Source organism: Saccopteryx leptura, chromosome 5 (assembly GCF_036850995.1).
Source record: "Saccopteryx leptura isolate mSacLep1 chromosome 5, mSacLep1_pri_phased_curated, whole genome shotgun sequence".
NCBI lineage: Eukaryota > Metazoa > Chordata > Mammalia > Chiroptera > Emballonuridae > Saccopteryx > Saccopteryx leptura.
In genome coordinates, this window is record NC_089507.1 from 52,285,670 (window position 1) to 52,309,975 (window position 24,306).

At 32.9% G+C, this 24,306-nt stretch overlaps 1 protein-coding gene and 1 long non-coding RNA gene across 2 annotated transcripts; one reads left to right on the top strand and one right to left on the bottom strand.

The window, feature by feature from the left end:
• The first annotated feature begins 303 nt into the window (after positions 1-303).
• On the top strand, positions 304-8,174 carry LOC136405927 (uncharacterized). The gene is made up of 6 exons (XR_010751592.1): positions 304-373; positions 2,275-2,341; positions 3,460-3,483; positions 3,561-3,590; positions 4,432-4,508; positions 7,730-8,174. It is a non-coding gene; the product is annotated as an uncharacterized lncRNA (long non-coding RNA).
• A 3,426-nt stretch (positions 8,175-11,600) lies between these two features.
• On the bottom strand, positions 11,601-15,673 carry LOC136406482 (beta-casein-like). Its single transcript, XM_066386536.1, has 6 exons — positions 15,620-15,673; positions 14,843-14,869; positions 14,702-14,728; positions 13,614-13,637; positions 13,477-13,521; positions 11,601-12,143 (listed from the first exon to the last, which is right to left on the bottom strand). Exons 1-6 carry the CDS (start codon positions 15,668-15,670, stop codon positions 11,601-11,603), a joined length of 717 nt encoding a protein of 238 aa, XP_066242633.1. The 5' UTR covers positions 15,671-15,673.
• Positions 15,674-24,306: the final 8,633 nt, after the last annotated feature.

Below are 24,306 nucleotides of genomic sequence, written 5' to 3' on the forward strand. Positions count from 1 at the left end.
GATGGTGTACTACAGAAACACCTTTACCATTTCAATTCATTTCTATGCTTACTTTACTTGGCATACATTTTCTTTTTTATTCATGCATAGTATAGACTAACACTGGGATTAACATGTCATGAGTGGAACTGTTTTCTTTCACTCCACTTCACAATCCTCTACTGTATTTTAAGTTTATCTGTGGTATCTGTGGTGACAGATTTGGGGCATTATTTTTAGTTCTATAATATGATCTCATAACTGACATGATATAGAAAAACAAAGGGAAGATTTCATTGTATATAAATACATCAGTCCTTCAGAAAAGCACATCATCTCTTAAGGCTTCACAATTTCAACTTCTAGAACTCTTGTATCTCATCTTGAGAAAAAGGTAACATATTTATGGATTAATTCCAATGTGATGTGTTTTTCTAGTTTTTGTTCAGTAGAATAAGTTATAAACTATTTTAAAATTGCATATTATTTGTTGACAATTTCTCATAAAGAAGCAATTTAAAGAACTGATGTTTCTATGTCAGGAACTGAAGGTGAGGACAGGATCACAATGCTTCTGGATTAACATCAAGCATTGTACCAAATAAATGATGTGGAACATGGGAGAGATATGCTCTATGTTCTCTGTTGGTGGGATATCTTAGATGTCTTTTTATTTCTTTGGCCAAATTTATAATATCTACTCTGTTAATAATTAGTTTTACCTTTATCTTAAAGTTATATATTTCATAAGAAATTGATCTCTTGAATATTCAGCATAAATCTCTTTTTGCAAACCCAAATGTTACTTCTACAGTTTTATTAATGTTCATCAAAGTTACTCTATTATCATCACTAATTCACAATTATCTTTTAATTATCTTATTTATTATAAAATAGTTTCTTATTTTCTGAAAAATTAACATTATATTATAGACTTTTAAATTCATTTTATTAAAAATTTTATTTCATTGTGTTCTTTGGCTAATATTCTTTGAAAGATATTAAATTATTTATCTGAGTATCTCTTTATCTGTAGAATAAAATTTTTGTGACTATTTCTTAGCCTACTTTCAATAAAATTTGAAGTATAAACAACACTAAAAGTTGCATATTTGTATCTTAACATGACTAAATGTTTGATTAAAAAGTAGATGATAAAAAACTTTATCAAGAAATATATTTGAAAAACTTCATCTCAAAATATATGATTTTCTCAACTTGTTTAATGACACAGTATCCAGTTTAAACCAGTGAGGCATATTCAATGGATAAGAAACAAGGGAAATACCATCAATCACATGTTATGCTTCATATGTTTGAGATTTAGAGTTATTAGGCAGAAGAATAGTTTCTTTTATTATTAGCAACATAAATGTTATTCTATTGTAACAAACTAATGATCAAAAATGATCAAGAGGGAGAAAAGCTATTACTCATTATTTGCCTTAGTTTGCAATGTGTTTTTATTTAGAATTCCATAACTCAAAATAAATAATTTGCTTTACTTCTTATACAACATCAACAGAACTGAGTTCACTTGTGTATACTGTATTATAAAAGCATATTTAAGAATACTAGATTAGGGTAATTTTGTTGAATAAGATTAATTAGAGATTAAATCATTTTTATCATTTCAATTTTTCAATGTATCTACAAATATTTTCCTTGAAACTTATTTTTAATTTGGTTTTTCTCTGTTAGAATTAATTTTCTAATACTAAGGTTATAACACCTTTACAATTCTCAAACCTAAATGCTTTTCTCTATCTCTATTATAAATTCTATCTTCTAAACATTTCTTTAAACTCTAAATTCTGCCTTAACCATGACCTTTATATGCCTTGGTGTAAGGCAACAATAATTTCACAACAATCTAAAAGTTCATCTTATCTTCATTTTTTTGTTCTTCTTACTTGGCATTCTATTTGATTTCCCACATGCTATTCTCTCCCTATTTAGGTTTCTTTGCTGCTGGCCCTACCCTATCTTTACTTGTTCTGTATAATCTAACACAAGCTTTATCTTTCTCTTTAATATTTCCCTCTACCCTTGGTTTATTTATGATGTCCATTTTGTCTGTTCTTATGGTGGTTAACATTTCTATAGCAGAGTAATCATATTTTCTTATCAATATCCCCTACTAGACTTTAACTTCCATGAGGTCAAGCAATGTGTTTTAATTGGTCTCCCTAGGTCCAGTCTGTTTCACAAAGCTTTGGATCATAGTTTGATCAATCAATGATTTGAAAGTGTCAGAATAAATGTGTTACTGATTTGTCGCATATGCTTTCATAGGACTTGGCCAAATATGAAGATATTTTTCTTCATCACCTTTATCATGGCTCTCCTGGTTGCCATGGCTGTAAGTATATCAGAAATTTTGAATATGTTCTTAGTAATTATCCAAAGACTGTCTCTTATTTCTGGTGTTCTGGGCCATATTTGCACTGCCTGAACATGACTTTATCAATTTTAATATTTTTGTATAACATTTTTTAAATTAACTTACATTAATACATTAAGAACCTAAAGTCAGCCTGACCAGGCAGTGGCACAGTAGATAGAGCACTGGACTGGGATACAGAGGACCCAGGTTCAAAACCCTGAGGTCACTGGCTTGAGCATGGGCTCATCTGACTTGAGTACAGGCTCACCAACTTGAGCGCAGGTTCGCTGGTTTGAGCATTGGGTCACTGACTTTCCTGTAGGATCATAGACGTGACCCCGTGGTCACTGGCTTGAGCCCAAATGTTGCTGGTTTGAAGCCCAAGGTCACTGGTTTGAGCCCAAGGTCTCTGGATTGAGCAAGGTGTCACTCGCTCTGCTGTAGCCCCTCTGACAAGGCACATATGAGAAAGTAATCAATGAACAGCTAAGGTGCAGCAACAAATAATTGATGCTTCTCATCTCTCTTTCTGTCTGTCTGTTTCTATCTGCTCCTCTCTTTGTCTCTTTCTCTGTCTCTGTCACAAAAAAAAGAACCTAAAGTCAATCTTGAGTACACGGAGACACTAAGAATACTCAGAAGCACAAGTGTGAAAAAAAATCCAAGAAGAACAGAGAAAAACATAATCATAACACCAGACTGTAACCTGCACAATCATTATTTAAATGTGCATAGTTTTTCAGCAACTCAAAGCATACCTATATAATACACATTAGTCTTGAGTTAATCTAAATTTTAACCTTTCATCTTTAGTCTCCTAGTCACAGTGATAGATTTTCTTTCTTTTTACACACAAAAGAAATTTGGACCTGTGTGAATTGATATTGAACCATAACAAAGTAATTATAACTAAAGCTTAGTCTTCATTTATGTTAAAGGTGTCACTAAACATAAAACAATTAATTTAGTGTATCAGTTATGTAAGATTTTGCTTCCATTCTGTTTGATAATAATTGTGGCTACAGTGTATTTTGACACCCATTCTAAAATTATAAAACTGAGAAGTTCACTATTTTCTTCTTTTTTTTTTCAAGAGAGCTGATCATTCATCTGAAGAGGTAAGATACTTTCATGTACTAGAAAACTTGATAATTAAACATGTATAACAATTTTAATGTGTTCTTTATTTTTACAGAAACATCATCACTATAAACACAAACACCATGTAAGTATTCCCTAAATAATATGGTATATAAAAATATTTTCTGCACTGAGTACTTATTCTATTAGAAGAATTAATACCTATCTCTGAAACATTCTATATAATGAATCTTTAAAGTATACATTGAGTTTATTTATTTATGATGTACTGGTAAAGGACTCAAAGGTTTTGTACTAATAGCATTTAGATAAAACCTTATAATGCTACCTTGATGAAGCCTTTTTTTTTTCACAGAAGGTAAATCCTTTTTTTCTGGTAAATAGGTAATTGCCTTGACTTAAGAAATATTTTAGATTCTAAATTATTAAACATATCTTTAATGGAGGATAAAGGTGCTAAAAACACATATGATGTGGTAAATTTTCACCTTTTGATTTTTGTGGGTGATGATGAAGTCATTAAGTTAAATTGTTCTTGTTAAATAAATAGGAGTTTTAGGGACATTAGGTCATTATAGATCAAGAGTGAGAAGTTGCAATTCTATTTAACCTAGAATTAACAAATTCCTTTTCCTTAGATAATTCAAAGATAGGCAAAGTAAAGGCTTGGAGAAAATATTTTTTAAAATATTTGAAATCTTTGTGATTGGTTAACTATAATCAATGGCTTCATCCATAATATAAAACAACAAAATTGTCAACAAACAGTACAACTGTAAATGTTATCTTATTTCTTTCTCCTATTAAATATTATTTTAATAAAGTGAAAACAACTAAAAATTTGAAAAATCAGATGTGTCAACTACAAGTTCCTACCAACTTTAACAACTTAAGTTTCTAATGGAAGTTATTTGGAGACATTTACAGTGTCATTCTCTCAATTCTATGCAATTATTTCTTTCCAGGAAGGGTATTACCCATATTACAAGCATGGACACCATCACCATGACAGAAAGTAGTACACACAGGACAGATTACAGAGGTAAGACACATCTAGTGACATTTTTCATTCTCCAGAAATTTTAGTGGTAAGAGTTAAAACAAGAATAAACAAAATCAAGCCATTAAACCAAAGCAGACCAGTTTAAGCAATACAGCCAGGTGTAGCTCTCATAAAGTGCATTTATGTATTCATCTCAGTATTTCTAAAAGAAAACTCTGCTGGCATGGTTAGAGATGGGGCTTTTCAGATGGGAACTCTGGGTCAGACAACTGATAGTTTCAATGATCTTTCTTTTTAGGATTTTATTTATTGGTTTTCAGAGATAGGAGAGAGAGAAAAAGAGAAAGAAGGGGGAGAGGAGCAGGAAGCATCAACTTGTAGTAGTTGCTTCCTGTATGTGCCTTAACAGGGCAAGCCCAGGGATTCAAGACCTGAGCATTCTAGGTTGATGCTTTATCCACTGTATCACCACAGGTCAAACCTAGTTTCATGATCTTGAACTCTTCCTTATCTTATCTAAGCTTCAACTTTCTCATGAACAAATAGGTATTATAATAACATGTAACCACTTCATAAAATTGGAGAAACTTGCAACAATGACTATGATTAGAGTTGTATATATTGTAATTGTGATTACACAATGCCTTATCACCAAATATGTGCCAGGATATTGTTTAAAACATGTATTTCTAAACTGTAATCTTTGGAGCATTGGCACACCACCATCTGTGAATTCGTCAGAAATTTAAAGTCTGAAGCCCAACCCAGACGTATTCAATCAGAACCTGCATTTGAAATAAAGTTCCTCCTTGATTCATACCACAAGAAATTTTGAGAAACTTTGCCTTGGTACTCTGATGAGCAGTTAGAATAAGGACAACTGCTTTAATATAATTTTGACAAGACGATAAAGAAATATTATTGATTTATTTTTAAAAATTCAACTTTGTCTTAAACAACATTAAGTATTCCAAATTCCATGCAAGATTAAATATTTCACTACAAAATAAAGCAGTTCTGCAATTCATAGCTGGAATAATTAGAAAAGATTTCAATTATTTTTTAAATACACATGGATAATTGATTCAAATTATTCCCATTATCAACAGGCTAAGAGTCTAAAAACACTTCTTAGACATTAAGTAATAGCTGATTATATCTTATCAAGGAAAGATATATTTAAAATATTATTTTGGAAACACAAATATGGATGAAATGTGTATGCTGGAATTAAGAGAAGGTTTTTTATTAAGAGAAACCTAGATAGGCTAGTGATAGAAAGAATTAAAAGAAGTAGAAGAAAAGAGCTTAAAAAGGAATTCAGTAGACTTGATGATCAATTGAAACCAGGGAAGGTATAGAAGGAAATGGATGTAAGTACTCAGAACTAGATTAGCAGATAAAACTGCTTAGTAAATATGCCTTTCAGGTAGGAGACAAAGCCACTGTAATCTGTTTGTACCCGTTTCATTGGGTGGGGAAGTGTCATTTTTTTTTCCAGGAAATTTTGCTTTGTGCCTATGTTTTGTTGTTTTAAATTAAATTTACTTGAGACATTAATGAAAATGAATAGGTTATGTTAATTTTGAAAGCAAATAGCATTCAAATTGAAAAGCCAAGTAAGCTAACAAACAGAACTGAACATAATATGAGAAGTAACAAGTGGAAAAAAAATGTGACAAATTTATTCAATTAATTTTTTATTATTTGTTTAATATTTCTTAAGACCCTGAAGTATATACAAGAAAAAGTCATAGTTCAGTATATAATTAGTTCAGCCGCAAGATTTAAAGAGACGGAAATAGGAATTATTTTAAAAGACTGGAAAGAAACAGTTGGAAACAAATATGCTTTAATGTGATGTTATATTAAGAAATAAGGGTCCAGCTGAGGTTTGTATTCAGTGTTCAGATATTTCTAGACCACATCATGAGCATGCAGTGAGGAAGCACTGGGAACATAAATACCAGTAAGCCAGAGTGTTTTAGTTACTTACTTTCTGAGAGCGTTCCTTCATTTTATTCATTTACCACATCACAGGTGGTGCACCTCCCCACAGCACGATGTCAGCCAGGTCATCATGCTTCGTGACCTGCCCCCTACTTGGAGAAGAACTCGAGACATTGTGGGTGCTGAGGGAAGTCCCTCTCCCAGGGCAGTGAGGTTGAGATTTTGACACAGTGACCCTGATCCTAGGGGTATAATAGCAAGAACAACAACAGCACTTCAATGGGTGTTTAAGCAGCAGACACAATTCTCAGTGTCTCACAGGTGTTGACTCACTTGCCACAGAGTTGCGAAGTCCTACTGCTAAACCAGTTTCACAAGTGAAGAAACTGAGGCAGGAGAGCTTAATGGTACTTATATTCCTAGTGCTACTTCACTGTCTAGTTATAAAAATGAATCAGGTTATTAAAATGAATATAAAAGCTGTATGTCATCAGTCAGAATATCATTTGACAAAGCAGTGATGTGATTGGATGTGTTACTGAGACCAGTTACATAAACAGCAGTATGGCAAATAGAGTAAAGGGGAATACACACAGACCATAAAGAAAGTTCATTGGAACACTAGCACAGTATTTAAGATGGGAGATAATAACTTGAACTAAGAGAGAAGTAGTAGTGATAGCAGCAATTTATTCTAAAATAAAGTCTGAAAACATAACTACTTTATAATTAATTTAAGTAATATATAATTTAAATAACATATAATTTCAGTAAAGCTTTTTCATGTGAATAATTTTAACCAAGGCATGGTTTTGTCTCAAACATAGACAAATAGAGACTTCATTCACAACAAAGATCATCTCCATGGGGAGAATAGTTATATCTCTGAAATCTGAAAGCCTCTCAAAATTAAATAGAAAAAGCTTTTATTCATTTTTTTTTTACAGGATAGACAGAGGTTTACAAAGTTTAGTATAATCTCTTATGGTAAATTGAGCAAGCATGGGGAAATGACCAGTAGGAAAAGTTGCTCACAAGGATCAGTTGATTCTCAGGATAAGCTGATAAAGGAGGCATGTTCTACATTTTAGTGTTTGTTCAAACTTTGGGACAAGCAGAATTCAGGATCTGAGACCAACAAGACCTTTATTTGGTGCAGACCAAGCAGGGGATAACAAAAGGACAATTGTGAGAACTTGGTTAGATACAAAGGAATATATTTGGATATAATTCAAAAACAGGAAAGGAAAATGATATTAGCAATGACTTACTCTGTAGTTTAATAAAATGCATTTTTTTTTTATCCACAGGCTTGGTGAAAAGTCTTCTTTGTTCCTACTCGTGATGATTCTTCTTACTCAAAAATTCTTTGACCCATCTGACAACATATTATCAAGCCTGCATGCAATAAATGCATCCAGTGTGCTTCAAAACCCACATTTTCTAAAACAATTCCAAAAAGTAGAGTATTATTTGTATTCTCTCAGGTATTACATTGGAATTTAGAAACAATTTGACCCATAAATAATGTTCCTGTGTACAAATCCCAGCTTTTAAAAACCAACAAGAAGAAAAGCTCATCAAGTTACACGAACAACACACATCTGAGATCAGTGATCAGTAGTTCGAACACAGTAGTCACGATATTCTCTAGACTGTTTGATTATTTTCTACTCTGTACTTTATGTTGAAGTATCATAAAATTAAAAAAAAAAAAGAACTTTCTCTGCAAAATAAATTGACCTATGAAGCATACACTGGATATTTCATTGTATTAATTCCTAGACTGGTGACTATGAAACAATAGCAGAGCCTTGCTCTTTGTAACAACAGCTCTAGGGTACAATTCATCTTTGCTGCTTCCTACTTTCTGGCATTTTTTGACAATCTTGACATTTATTAGTTTTTAAATGCATCAGTATAATCTCCATCTTGGTTTTTAAAGAGCCATCTTCTCTCTTTTTGTATCTTGTTACAAAGGCAACAATCCTATTTATTTAAGGATACACACCTTACCCCTGGCTAACCTTGTCTTCACAAATTACTTTTACAATTACCCATCTATCCAAATAAGAGTACTTTCTGAAATATAGGGATTTAGGACTTCAACATATGTTTGGGTAGGGATACAAGTGAATGCATGGCACCCATATGTAACTTGATTCTCAATAACATTTTTTGCAAGAATTATATGCCAACACTCACAATATTTTTCAGTATGCCAGTGTTTCTAAAGAAAAATATATACAGCTCTGATAGGTTGGCTCAGAGGTAGAGCGTTGGCCTGGTGTGTGGAAGTCCTGGGTTTAATTTCTGTCAGGGCACACAGGAGAAGCGGCCATCTGCTTCTCCTCTCCACCCCCTCCTCTCTCTTTCTCTCTCGTCCCCTCCCACAACCATGGCTCAGTTGGTTTGAGCTCATCAGCCTGGGAGCTCAGGTTGCTAAAAACAGCTTGGTTGCGAGCATGGCCCCAGATGGACAGAGCATCGGTTACTAGGTGGATTCTGGTCTGGATGCATGCAGGAGTCTGTCTCTCTATCTCCCCTCCTCTCACTTGGAAAAGAAGAAAAAAAGAAAAATGAGTGGTTTCAGTAGGGACAAAGACTTGATGGGAGCATTTTGATGAAAGAATAACATATGAGACAATTGAAAACCAGTAAAGCTACTTCTATAATAATTACCATAGAGTAACCTATAGAAATAGGAGTTAGGAGGTACAAGTTGAAGATAAAATTTTTTTCATTGAAGATGAAAGCTATGATAGCGTAAGTTTGGTTTGTACTTGATCCTGAGTGAGGAAAACATTGAGGGTGCCGGAAAGATGGAATAATTGCTACAGATGAACCACGTGATAACTCAAGTAGATGGACTTGCGTGTACAGTGCAAGAGTTGGCAGAGGGATAATTGACCACAGTGAAACAGTTACTCCACAGTGAGAGACAATGAATAGCAGAGTTTTCTATAAATCTTTGGGTCTTGAGCATTATTTTCTATAGCCACATTATTTGCTACAGCCCAGCTGATACTGACTATATTACTGGCTCTTGTTGCTCTGACAGATATGAAGTCAGTAAGATGGAGCAAGAGGGAACACATCATGTATGGTACAGTGTACTAATCACACTAAAATTTCAATGAAACCCTTTGAATCAGCTGTTACATAAATACGGAATTAAAGATCCAAAAGTTGAAGTAACTCTCAAAGTACCACTTTGCAGCTGGATTTTGGAACTGTGAATCAAATTTCACAGTTTACTTTTTCTTAGAGCGATAATAAAATTTTACATCTGCTGCTGGTACTTTTGACGGTGAAAGGTACAGGTGTAATTATTTAACGGAGGCTAAACCAGACTTTCTAGAGCAGACACAGCATATGATTATCTTTTCCTCCAATTTTTTTTATATCTTTTAATTTTCAATTCATAACATTTCTTTCATTTTAATTCTTCGATGGCTATTTTTAACAACAGTAATAATCTAAAGTTAGCATTAAAGAGACCAATGAAGGTTAAAACACTATAATAAAGACAGAAAAACTGAAATGTGCATGAAAGATTACTTTATTGAAATGACTGGTTAGGAAACAGTAACAGTAAGCTCAATTCTAGAAATTATTTTTATACATGTTTTTGATGTGGTATGGTACTTCCAACTCAAAATTAAAATTCCATCATACTTTTTAAATTAAAATTTGGAAACTGAAGTTTATGACCAGAATTCAAATAAGAAGAATGTTATATAATACATAAAATAAATAAATACATTTTTATTTTGTCCATGTAGAATCTTTCAAAAATTGTTCATTTCTTGATTGCATGATACAGAGATTTAAAAGCTTCCACATTTCCAGTCATAGTCAATTCTATGGAATAAGAGAAAAAATATAGAATTAGTTGTAATATGAAATAACCATTCACTTCTCCCCATTTGTGATTTTGGTGTGACTAATTCATTCGAGAAATTTTATTATAAATGCACCGTCTTGTGCTCTTTCTTGCATATATACAAGTTTCCAAAGACCAAACAGCATCTCATTTCTAATTGTTTTAGTGAAATCTCTAGTTTACCATAATCACTAAAAAATTTGTATCTTAAAAATCTCAAAGCTATATTTTCTTCCCTTTTAGTTCTCACAGTGAGACTAATTAATTTTATTTTGATCCACACATTAAAAGTTAGTATTTGTACATACATTTTAAATGTGATAAAACAATTAAATTTTATGGAGCTTACTGTAGAAATGAGTATGTAAGTTGATTTTTAAAAAAAAACAACCTCAAACATAGTTACATAAAAGTAGATGAAACTGGTTTTTTTTCCAAAAATGATAATAAATATAAGGATATAAGCACTTAAAAACAGCCATTCTATCTGTCAATAACAATTAAACTTAAAATAATTTAAAAAATTTTAATATAAGATATATAATTTCAAGTGATTATATAATAATCAACTATTTAGATGTCCATGACACATTGACTATTAATAAATAAGTTGATATATTAATGGAGTATATTACTATCTTGGGCTTATCCAAGACAAAGAAATGTAGAAATGTATTAACTATAATCAGTCTCATCTCCAAACTCCCCAAGCTTACCAAAAGTAAAATAGAAATAATAGGTTTGAAATCCTTTTAAACCTAAAAATAAATAAAATAACAAGCAATTCACTTTTTGGCAAGAACACTTTTTTAAAAAATTCTATGCATAATGAAATAAGTATCTCAATCAATTTCTCTCCCATGTACATATATCAAAAACATGATGCAAATTAAAGCAAATATGAAACATGTGCACAATGAAAACTTCAAAACTATAGAAAATAATACTTCTTTATTCTCCACCCAGATTATCAAATTTGTCTTAAGTAAGCCTTAATTCTCTTTATCTACATTCTCAACAGATTAATTAAATCCGAATCTCGGAAATAACATTTTCCCAATTCTCATTATCTTCTACATAGAAAATCAGAACAATTATATTTAAATCTCTGCAAGTAGTCCTAGATATTGGGATTTAGGAGAAAACGGGTTTTCTAGGCTATTTTATTTTGTAACTAGTGTTGAGAAACCTAATCTAAACTATGTGAATTTTGAATCGATTTATTATTTATTTATTCTTTTATTCTGGGTCTCTCACTTTTTATATCATATACACATCATGAATCAAACAGTTAGTTAATTAGGACTTACTTGTTGTAAGTTGTAAACTGGGGCAATAGGCTGAGTCATAGGGTGGAACTGCTGCTGATCCAGCAGGGGCTCTTGGTACAGCACAAAGGCTTGGACTGGCATATTTCTCTGGGGGTAGGTCATCACTTGCTGGGAAAGAAGCTGGGCTTTGGGCTGAGGAAGGGAGAGCAGGGACTGAGTAGGAAACACGGGAATCTGAGCCAGAGGCTGATGGACCTGCTGCATCACGGGCTGGACCAGAGGCAGAGGAATCTGTGGGATTTTGAGATCAGTGACACTTGGGATTTGGCGTTCCAAAAATGGCACTACTGGAGAGTTAAGAACTGGCATCACGTTGCGCTTAGAAACGATGGTCTCCTTAGCATTGCGGGCTTCCATCACTTGAGGCTGCAGGATAGGCAGCACCACGGAAGGCTGAGCAAGAGGCAGGACGTTTTGTGGAAGGACAGTGTTAGGGATGGGCTGAGGGTAAGGATAGAAAAGAGGCTGGGGCTGCATAAAGGGGTGGATATTGTCCTGGCGTTCATCCTGGAGAGAAGGAAAAAGAATGTTTGAGGCCACGATTCAGCTATAATAGCCACTCATGATAAATGAACCTCCTCTTTTTTGAACAATCATAACTGAGTTAAAAGAGAGTAAGAATATCTTTTACTTATTCTAGTTAAGAAATTATTTGGAAATGTTCACAGTCTGAGTTAAAAACGCATTGAGGGATTTTTCATTGACACCTCCCTTCATAGCTGAACACTGATCAAATTGAAATCAATGTTTGGGGATTTCAAACTTGATTCTTTTTTTCTGAGTTACCTTTAATAGCTGTTGTTAGCTATAGAGTTTGGGATTCAGAGGGCATGGACTTTTCAAAACAATAGACTAAATTGTTTTCCCATAATTATTTATTTTAAAAAGACTTAAAGGAATGAATCTGAAGTATACTTCTGTGTGTTTTAATTAAAAATAAATCTTAATATGTGGTTTAATTGATGGAGTTACTCAACACAAGGAGACTTCTAGCACTACTTCCCTTAGTAGATGCTCGGTACTGTGAAACCTTAAAGAAGCATCAAGTTGAAAGTTCATTTTGATTTAGAAAATATTTGTTGTCAATTTCAAACAAACCCATCCCATTGATAAAACAGGGGAGCTGTAATATTATAATTAGATAAATATGTTCCCACACATGTTATTTAGTAAAGAATTTTATATCATCTAAGAAAATATTTTTAAGCAAGTTCTACTACTTCATACTTGTGTGATTTTGTCACATAATCATGAACTCAATTGTTCTGTACCTCACGTCTTTCGTCTGTGTAATAGAAACTCTTTTAAAACTGCACATACTCGTAAGTGTTCATATAAAACATGTAGAAAGTTAGTTTTAAGTTATTGAATAGTTGCTGTGTGGCAGATCATCAACTGTAGAGAATTATGAATGTTCTGTTTACTAATGAAGAAATGGAAGTACAGAGAAACCTAGGGCCAAGCTTATACAGCTAATCAGTGAGCAAATTAAAACATGTGCCATATTGTCTTCCTATTTCTTTCATCAGCCTGTTGAATAAGGGGAATGTAAGTTCCCAACCTGGAAATGTATCTACTTGTGTGCATTTATGGAAATTAGTATACCATTAGAAAAGTGAGCAAGTCAATAATTACCCTTAAGTATTTATTCTATATTCTGCAAGTTGATTATAGGTCTAAAAAATGCATTTATTTCTTAAAAATAGATCATCTTAATGTAAGGTTCACTTCTTACAATAGCATTTACTTTCTTACCATTCTTTAGACTAAACATGCTCATATTTACTCTATATTCTACTGTATAAAAATTTTAGATATATACTCATTATGAACAAATTACCTCTATTCCCTGCTGTTTCTCATGTTCAAACTTCTCAGGTCTCTGCTAAAAAACAAATCACATAAAAAGAAGTGTTCTCTCATGTAAAAATTAAATGTAATTTTTAAAATATGTACATTTAAGCATGAGAGTTTTACCTTGTTGATGTGAATAATAGATTCCTTGAAAATAAGAATAAAAGTAGGTTAAGTTCTCATGAAAATTTTTTGTCAATAAGAATCAGAAAAATGAAGGCATTTATTTAATAGGCTACTATGAACACTTGGCCTGACAATGTCATTACAGACACAGGATAATTACTGAAATTTATATGTTGCACTGTTCTGTGGAAGACTGTTGTATAAAAGAAAGACAGATGAATGAAGTCAAGAAAGAAAAAAAAATTAGTGAACATAGTACAAAGAAAGGCATTTAATAGATGCTAATTTTCTCTCTCACTATGCTCCCTTCTTATGACAACAAACGAAATATAAAACCCCATGTGATTCTAAAACAATATTTTGTTAATAATAAATTATAATAATAATCGATACATTCTGTTAATCATTCTTAGTTCATTTATTATGTTGAGGCTTCAAATGAATTTTAAAAACTAAATACTTTTCCTAAGGCTCTGATAACCTTTGTGGAGAGAGAGAGAGTATACTCATGCACCGTTCAGCAGGTAATGACAGACCCCATACAGGGGCACAAGTGTAAACATCTCCTTGACTCTCCTAGGCAGATTTAAGACTAAAACTAAGTCTCACTGCCTTTTATTTACTAAGCTAACTATTGTAATTACAAAATATGTCCATCTACAGTCTCACCATCTCCCATACTGCCCTTCTTTCCTGCTTCAGCTGTCTGTTTTTCCCTTTATACCACAGCTCCTAGTCAGTGTCTGGGCCACAGAAGGTGCTCAATAAACATCAAAACAATAGGTGAGGTCAGCATGGACAGAGCTCAAGACAGAAATAAGGACTGTATAGTTCAGTTAAAGAAAAAGTATTTGTGCATAATGACAAAATTTTCAGGAGAAAGCTAGCATAGAAAGGGCTTTTAGTAGTGAAATCTGTAGACGTGTATTTGTCCTTAAAAATCTAGAATGAAAATTTATATCAGAGCTTATATGTCACAACTAGCTGCATTGGTTTAAAAGCCCTAAAGTAACAAAGTTGAAAGATAATACAGTATATTACTGTTACAAAAATGGAAAATTGTCTCAGAATGAACCTTGTCTTACCTCACTGCTTGAAAGGCTTTCTATTGTCTGTAAAGAAAAAAAATTGCAACCGGATCATCAGAAAATGTTCTTACAATGGCATTTACTTTCTTACCAAAATTTTTATAGCTGGAATTTTTTTTCTAAATAAGAAAGCCTTACCTCACTGGATACAGTGAGTTCTTCCTTCTGTAAAGGAAAAAATATATATATTCACCATTTAATTTCCATAGTTAACTCATTTTTCCTACTTATTTTTCACCTTTTTTATGCAGAGCTATCCTTTTCACAAATTTAAGAAATAAAAAATGTTTTATATCTTTTGAAGCCTTGAAAGGTAATTGTTTATGTCTTTTATATTTGGAAACTCTATGATATTTCTATTTTACCTGAATGAGGAACAGTTTTTGATGTGTAACAAAAAAAATTATTTTGGTTTCTATCAAAGATTTTTTTTATTACAGTTTCAAATACATTTATAATGATGATTATTGCCTGATATTCCATCATTTGGATGTCTTTGGGGAGTCACAAGTAGGACTTAGCCCAATTCTTTAGGGTAAGAGGTATGTAATTATTATCACTGGAATAAGTTATATTCCTCTAACTTGCACATGCATATAATTATATTCATGTGCTATTACTCTTTTTTGTTGTTTTTATATTTGATTCTTCTTGATTTTTTCTGTTGCTTATTGGCTTGTTTGTTTTTTCTTTAAGGACTGGTGGCACAGTGGTGTAGGAAACATTTACCCAGATTTGTGGCTAACAGGACATTGTTGAAGTAGTAGGTGAATGTACATGATTTTCATAAAAGTATAAATATTAAAAAAATTGTTGAAATGCTGCTTTATTTGTACATTTAAAATATTGGTGATGTTGTTGCCTACATGTGGAAAGATATTTCACTACATATTAATCATTCAGAGATTTTCTTACCTTCCCTGCAAGAGCAAGGGCCACCAGGCAGGCAAGGACGAGGACCTTCATGGCTGTCAAGTCCTGTGAATGAGAAAATGGTATTGTGGTCATCAAGCTAATATATTTTCTTCATTAAGTAAGGTTACTTTCTTTTTAAAGAAAGCAAAGATAATTAAACTATCTACATTTTAGAAAAAATACTAACAGAAATTTTATTATATAACTAAAGTCAAATCTATAATGGCTCTTTAGTATTACATATCAATTTTATATTTCCTTGCTAGCCATTCAGAACTTTTAGCCCTCAGCTCCACCCTACCTCACTGAATTTTTTTTTATTCACAATACAATAAATTTTTGAAGGACAAAAATTTTAAATAATTATATCAACTTTATTAACTGATCCACTTATTCAAAAGTGAATAGTATTCATTTAGCACCTTTTATTGCTTGACATTTTCTAAATGCTGGGTTTACAGCAGTGAACAAAATACTAAGGTCTCAGCCTTGATGAATCTTCAGATCTATTGGAACAGCCTGATTAAAGAAAATCTATTGAAAAAATATCATATTTTATTTTATTCTTTGTTTGTTACTAAACTAAATAGCTGTCATGAATATTTGACTTAATCATATCCCTTTCTTTCTAATAACACTGACATTTTTATTTGAGCATTTCATTTATTTGTGCCACTTATGCAGATGATTTTAGGACTGATTCATTTGTTTTTTTCTGTATGTACCCCCTACACAGTATTCATCACCACAAACCGCATGAAGCTCATTTTCCTTTTTGCCACATGACTTCAGAGAGCATGCACTGTGCCTCTTCTTTGTTCTCTCATCTCTTTATGATTTACGAAAGGATCTGGTTCTCTTGTCCCGTCCCCACCACAGGCTCCATCTTATTGTAGTGTAACATAATATATATGTTAACACTTTTGACCACAATGTACTAAAAGCTTGATTTTGTTCCATCTCTATAATTTCTTGTAGAAAATAATGTTTGTGCCACCAGTATACTTTGACATACAATCTTCAATCCTAGATTTACAAACTAAATTTCTGAAGTATAAATATTTCATTAGAAAAATCTCTACTTCATCTGCAAAATATTCTTTGCCATGTTTAAGGCTCAAAATGGTTTTATTTATTAGGCAAAAATATGTTTTATAAAATTATTCATTGGGCTATATAATTCTTTATTAAGTTTTCTTTGTAATTAATTTTTAAATTGTTTCCAATTAATTTTTATTATCAGGTTTCAGAATGTTTCTATATAAAAGATTATTACGAGTAGAAAATGTCCCATTTCAAATTCTATATTTTATAATTAGCATTTTATATTTTAAGCCAGAACTTTATTATTCGGGGGGGGGGGGTAAGAGGAATGGATGAAATAAGGTAAAGGAATTAGCCAAATATATATATATATATATACACACACACACACACACACACACACACACATAGACATAGGTAATAGTATGGCAATAACAAAAGAGAAAAAGGGTGGGACATGGTTGGGTGGGCAAAGGGAGAAGAAATGAAAAAGAGCCTCTGTTTGAGGGCGAATGTGCATGATGTGGTGTGCAGATGGCATCCTTACTGAGTTGTACTCCTAAAACCTCAATGGCTTTGTGAACCAATGTCAAAAAGTAAAACATTTTTTAAACTGAATTCTGAATTTCATATGTCTATTTTAATATTTTTTGAAATTCATAAATTGAACTATAAAGTGGGATGTTACATTTTGTAAACAAGTTGGATGAACACTGCTAAAAAAATTATTCATAAACATTTCAAGTAATACATGTTTTCAAAAAACTCCTGGAATATCTTGACTAAATACACTACCCCCATGAGCTACTTGTTGAATAAACTTTCTCTATTATTCCCTGACAATAACTTAAATATATTTGCATTTATGACTGATGTTTATTCAAAATGAAAGGCATACTTAATTCAAAAATTATTCCTTTTAATATAGTTTATTAACTAGCCTTATTCTAAAAAATATTACTATTACTCCATTTTCTTAAACTCACAAAACTTATATTATTATAATTTTTATAAAATATTCATAGACATTTCTTCCTTTTTTCACCTAAGTTTTGAAAATAATGTTAGTACCACATTAAATACCTTTATTTCAAAGACTATGCTTTAAAAATTATTTTCTAAATATCTCCCAACTTAATTGAAATAAAACTAAAGAGAAGATACATCAAATTTATTTCTAAAATTCTTACCTTTTTTCCAAGGTGGAGGACAAGAAGTGAAGGAGAAGCTAAGTGAATGACCGTCTGTCTCTTTTGTGGCTGTTTATATACTATATTGGATGGTATGCTAATTTTGTGGTTTGAAATAAAATCAATAGCGGGTTTCAATTCTAAGAAGTATGTATGATTAGAAAATGATTTCTGCCTAATATCTATCCCCAGAAATGCTGGGGAACATTTTAACAAGGGAACAATTCACATCTGACAAAGAAAATCTGTTCAGGAAATGCAGTTGTCCAATAACCAAAGAACAATACTGACCCTCTGAGTAAATCCCCAAGTTATTGAAGACATAATTAGGTCTCTAGAACTTTTGGGGTCCTCAAAATCTCAATTGTGATGAACAACTAAGGTGTTGCAACACACAATGAAAAACTAATGATTGATGCTTCTCATTTCTCTCCATTCCTGTCTGTCTGTCCTTGTCTATTCCTCTCTCTGACTCACTCTCTGTCTCTGTAAAAAATAAAAAATAAAAAATAGAAAATAAATAAAAATCTCAATTGTGGGGAAATGCTATATAAGTACCAGAGATATGCAGAGGCTTCACAAAGGCCACAATTTCATGCTAACCTGAGAAGTTGTTAGTGTTTTTTGCTGCAATGGAGAAAAATGACAAGATAACAAGTCTATGATGGTAGCTTTGTCATGTAAGTCAAATTGCTCAGCTCCATGACCAGGTACTTGTTTTGGGAATAATAAATCGTTAACTTGAAAACAATATCTTGATCATGGCAGGGTAGATCAGTGGATAAAGCATCCATCCAGTGTACTGAGGACACAGGTTTGATCCCCAGTCAGAACACCAACAAGAAGCAATCAATGAGTTCACAAATGAATGGAACAACTTAAGTGGAAAAATTAGTTGATGCCTTTCTCTCTCTCTCTCTCTTGCTCTTCCTCCTCAAATTAATGGAAAAATTAAAAGAAGACAACAAATAAACAAACAAACAGTATCTTGTACACAAGAAGAATGAGCCTTCCTCTGTAATAAGACATCTCAGAATAGGAAATCTGGATGGCTGGTATAGGCACAATCCTTGGTAAATCTGTTTACAAGTTCTGTAAAATGTCATGAAGACTTTTTTATCTCATAAATATTTGTTATCTTTTTTCTTTTCAAGCATAACGACTATAATAGCTTTAGTTTTTTGTTGTTGTTGTTGTTGTTGTTTTACATAGTACCAAACCTATGCCAGGCATTGTGTCCCATATAGACATCTTTTATAATCATAACAAAAATATCATGTGATAGCTCTACATATTTTAAATGAAGAAATTAAGACACCAAAAGGTTAAATAACTTACAAAACTCATCTAATTTGTTCATTGCAAAGATAGCATTGAAAAACATATCAGTCTGGATACATGTGTTTCTATTTGATTATATGCAATGCCCATTTCTTAATTCCCTGAGTTTTTATGATAAAATTTAGCTAACAATGTAGCACAAGGGCTTAAATGTGCAAGTTGGCTATACTTGGATTGGAGGACTGGGCACTTTTGCTAAGTGTGAGCAAGAGGAACTGGTCTTTAAAGAGCTGTTATTCTACATAGTTGGAATTTTAAAAATTAGTACTATTCTGAGACATGATTAAATGAGAATAAATTATTACTTTTTATTTGTGTGTTTTGATTTTGATTTTGAGAGTATGTTTGTGAAAGTTAAGGACCATGAAACAAAGAAGGTCTTAAAACAGAAGGATCAACAGGGAAGAGCCTTAGCAGGGCTGCTTTGGCTCCCTGGGAAGTCAGAGAAAAGGAGTCATGAAGACAAGTTCAGGGGAATAACCCTGACAAGTCACTGCTTCCCATTCTTCCCATGGTTCCAAGTTTCAGGGAACATTTAGAGGTTAGGAAATGCATGCCAAAGAGGAAAGAAAGGCATGGAAATTCCAAGAGGAAGAACATAAGGACTGACTTATTTTGGTTTGAATGAAATAGAGGTGTTTGACAGCAATATATCACATTTGATAAATTCTATATTTTAGGACACATAGAAGATATAGAATATAAGTTACTGTTACAGGGGCTTGATGGAGTCAGACTATGGATGGTTTTGAAATTCAGATATGCATTGTGATATAATTTACTGGAAATAGGGACGATATTAGAGATGAGAAAGAAAGAAGAATTGCAAATTAATTGGATTATATGTGTTTATGACAACATCTTAGGCAACCTAGTAAGAGAGGTTGTTATAGCATGTCACTGTCGTAGCCAGGAATAAACATTATGATGACCTTAGCTGTGGAAATGGTTCTGGGCATCTTAGGCAATGAGAAGCACACTTATCATTAAAATGAAGGAAATGTGAGAAATCAGGGAAAAAATTAACAGAATATGCCAGAGTAATTGAAAAGTTATAAACCGAGATAGAAAACCAAGATGAAATTACAAAGGGAATACTCAATTAAATCTTGTACGTGATAAGTTTGAATGTGTCTAAGATGTGCTGTGAATTAGATATGATGCTCAAAGAAGTCATATGTACACTGTAGAAATAAATTTTTTTCTGACAAAGGAATAAATAAACTTCCTTATAGAAACTAGCAAGTGAAAGAGAAATTGTCTGAGAATAAAACTCAAGTATGGCCTGATATTTAGAGGCTAGTTCAACAAAAGGAAATAAAATCAATGAGAAGAAAGTAGAGGGTCAAGGAAGACCTAGGAAGAAATAGCTTGAAAAAACAAGAGGAAGCTAAAATGAAAAGGCTACAGAGATGCAAAATAAGGTGGAAACAAAGAAATGTTTGGACATATGGAGCCATTAGCACTGTAAGCACTGAGATATACACAAGTGTTAAGAAGTAAGAAATGTGAAATTAAAATCAACATCACTCTTCTAAGATTTTAGAACTAAGGACAACTATGATGAAATGGTATCTATGACTATAGGAACAACCAGAATCACACAAGGTGATTTTAGAATTAAGATTTTTACTTAAAAGAAAGAGGCCCATGGTGTAAAATGGCTGAAACACACCACAAGTTGAATAATAAATTGATGCAAGTTTCAATAGGATGAGTCAAAACCGAAAGAATAAGACCTATACAGAATGTACCAGTTTTTCTGAGAAGGGAGAAAAAGAGGAGAAATGAGTAAATATTTATATAATACATACTTTGGAAAACAGGGTAGAAAAATTGAAATTTTTAGTTTTCTAAGTGAAATGATAGAGAAATAGATATGGGTCTGGGATATTTAAAAGTGGAAACACTTTTAGTTAATGTGAAAATAAAAGTGAGTAAAATGATCCATGGCACTAATACCTACTGACAGTAGCAATCAGCTGTTTTCTTTACCCAAGTAGATTTATGCCCAGATGATTGCATTATAATATCAAAAGATCAAGAGAGTTGTTGGAGTGGAGACTGGGTATTGAATGTGTTTGTACTAAAAACACTAATCGTGAATGTTGGTTGAGCTAAAAAGGATATGGCAGTAGTTGAGTTGTATACCAGAACCTCCCAAATAGCTTGACAAACCAGGCTTAATGAGAGTGAGCTACATCAAGAAGTACAGCTTAGAGTTTTTTTTTCAGATGGGAATTTCAGCATTAGAAAGGAAGGACTGTCTGCATAATGATCAGATACAAAGAATAGTCATTCATACAGAATCCTCAAAACAGGTAAATTTGAAGTTTGTTAAGAAATAGAGTGCGCCTGACCAGGCAGTGGCGCAGTGGATAGAGGGTTAGACTGGGATGCTGAGGACCCAGGTTCGAGACCCCGAGGTCGCCAGCTTGAGCACAGGCTCATCTGGTTTGAGCAAAGCTCACCAGCTTGGACCCAAGGTCACTGGCTCGAGCAGGGGGTTACTCAGCCTGCTGAAGGTCCATGGTCAAGGTACATATGAAAAAGCAATCAATGAACTAAGGCGTCGCAGTGAAAAGCTGATGATTGATGCTTCCCATCTCTCTCCGTTCCTGACTATTCCTCTCTATCCTCTCTATCTATCTATCCCTCTCTCTGACTCTCTTTCTGTCTCTGTAAAAAATAATTAAATAAATAAATAAATAAATCTTTTTAAAAAAAGAGAGTGCAATATATTCTATAGTAAATATCCATGTTTGTCAGGCATTTTCCTAGGTACCAAGAATACAACATAAATAAAAAGGCAAAATTCTTGTCTGCAGAGAGATTGAAGACTCTTTTTTTTTTTTTTTTTTTTTTTTTTTTTTTTTTTTTTGTAGCAGAGACAGAGAGAGTCAGAGAGAGGGATAGACAAACAGGAAGAGAGAGAAATGAGAAACATCAATTCTTTGTTGCAGCTCCTTGGTTGTTCACTGATTGATTTCTCATATGTGCCTTGACTGGGGAGCTACAGCAGACCAAGTGACCCCTTGCTCGAGCCAGCAACCTTGGGTTCAAGCTGGTGAGCCTTGCTCAAACCAGATGAGCCCGCGCTCAAGCTGGCGACCTCGAGGTCTCAAACCTGGGTCCTCCACATCCCAGTCCGATGCTCTATCTACTGCGCCACCATCTGGTCAGGCAGATTGAAGCCTTTAGGATAAATTAACATGAGCCTCCTTGTTATAAAATGTAATAAACATTTTAATAAAGCTGTAATGAGATGCAATAGGAACAAAGAAAATTCCTAGTTAATTTGAGGTGATGGGTAAGAGAAGCAAAGAGGATCTTCATAAACACATGAGTTCTGAGCAGGATTGTGAAGCCGAAGGACGGGTTTGGCCTTAAGAGGAATTTATAGGCTCAAGGAGAAGAATGAATATGGTCTCAGATATCAGATTCAGGTGACTACAACTAAATCAAGTAATGAATCAGGATCATGAAGTACATTGAAAGGAGTAGATGGAGAGGAGAACAGAGAAAAAGAAAGAAGTCAGATAATGGTGAGCAAGCATGCTGTGCTCCTAAGGGGCATGAAGTTATTCTGTGCATGCTGGAGACTTTCTGAAGGGTTTTAGCCCAAAGGACTATATTTAGAGAATAACTACTTGTATAAAATAATTGATAATGACACAAATTTCAAAAAATGTGTCTCTTTGGGTTTGAGCTCATGTCTTTTGTGGTGGGTGAATGTTTATCAGCTAATGTACATGAAAGGACAGAAGGTAGGAAAGACAGGAAATTGAAGCCCAGACAAGAGCAGAGTCTTGGCCACAGTCCACAATAAAATCTGAAGCAGGCCTCAAAGTACTTAATATGTGCCTGTTTACAAAAGTAGTCCTCAAGTTTCTCCTTCTCTTTAGTAATTGATGTTCATAGATAGAATTGGCCAACTTTATTTGATATTGCTTATTTTTACCATGTTCTTTTCTTCTGTTCACTGCTTGTAACAGATATACTCAGGACTTAAGCAAAGGTAGGTGCCCTTCTAAAACAAGTATATTGAAATGTTGGCATAATTCATCTTTTTCATTTATAATATATGTTCTATTTATATTATGCTAGAAGTGTGAAGGAGGGGAACACTTCTAATATTCATATATTCTTTATATTGCTTTAAAAACCTAAGTCAATTTTTGTTGTTTATTTGAACTATTCAGCTAATATTTATTCTAACACTATGTTCATACTGATCTCTGAGGAAGCCATGAAAGAAATGATGAAATAATCCCAAAATCCCAATGCCATAGTTCCAATTAGAAAAAGCTGTGGCTATCAGAGTGCTCTAGTTCTCTGTTGTCAAGGCAAAGGCAAAAAAAAAAAAAATGATTTCTTAGAAATTAATTACAAAACAAGCATTCCCTACCCATTCAATTTTCCTTTTTATTTTCTCAGAAAAAGGATTTACATGTTGTGCAATATATAGAGCATTTATTTTTGACACACTTCCATCAGTTAATTTTGAATTACATTAATGAATATGTTTATTGACACTATTGGTCCAGAAAAGTATGGAAACCAAGGTCAAGAAAATCACTAACAGTATACTAGAGAAAAAAGTTTAAGAAAGAAATGAAGCCAGAGATTTAACATTAGATGCCACTGGCCAGGTAAGCCTTAGAACTCAATGGAAAGTAGAGAGTAAAGTGCCATATAGGCAACCAGAGATTTCTCAATGCATAATTTAAGAGTTGTCATTTTACAAGGTAAAATAAGAATTTAATTCTTTCTAATCTTATAAGACAACTCTGGGTGAGATGCAAGAAATAATCAAATCAAAATGTTCTAAGACTATCATAAACAGAATTTATTCAGCCAAAGCTCTTTTCCATATTGGGTGACAGATCTGAAATGCACAGGCCTGTAATTTGGGTGATACACCAAGTTAATAACTAAAGACATATAAATAACAACCTCAAAAAAAAAGCAGATAGAAAAACAGGATAAATAGTATAATATAGGAACCAAAATGTTCAAAAATAAGAACTGTAAGAGACACAAAATATCATTCATATGGTGTTTAAATTACTTTTTATAGAGAAGGAAACTGAAGATGTGACAATTTACATT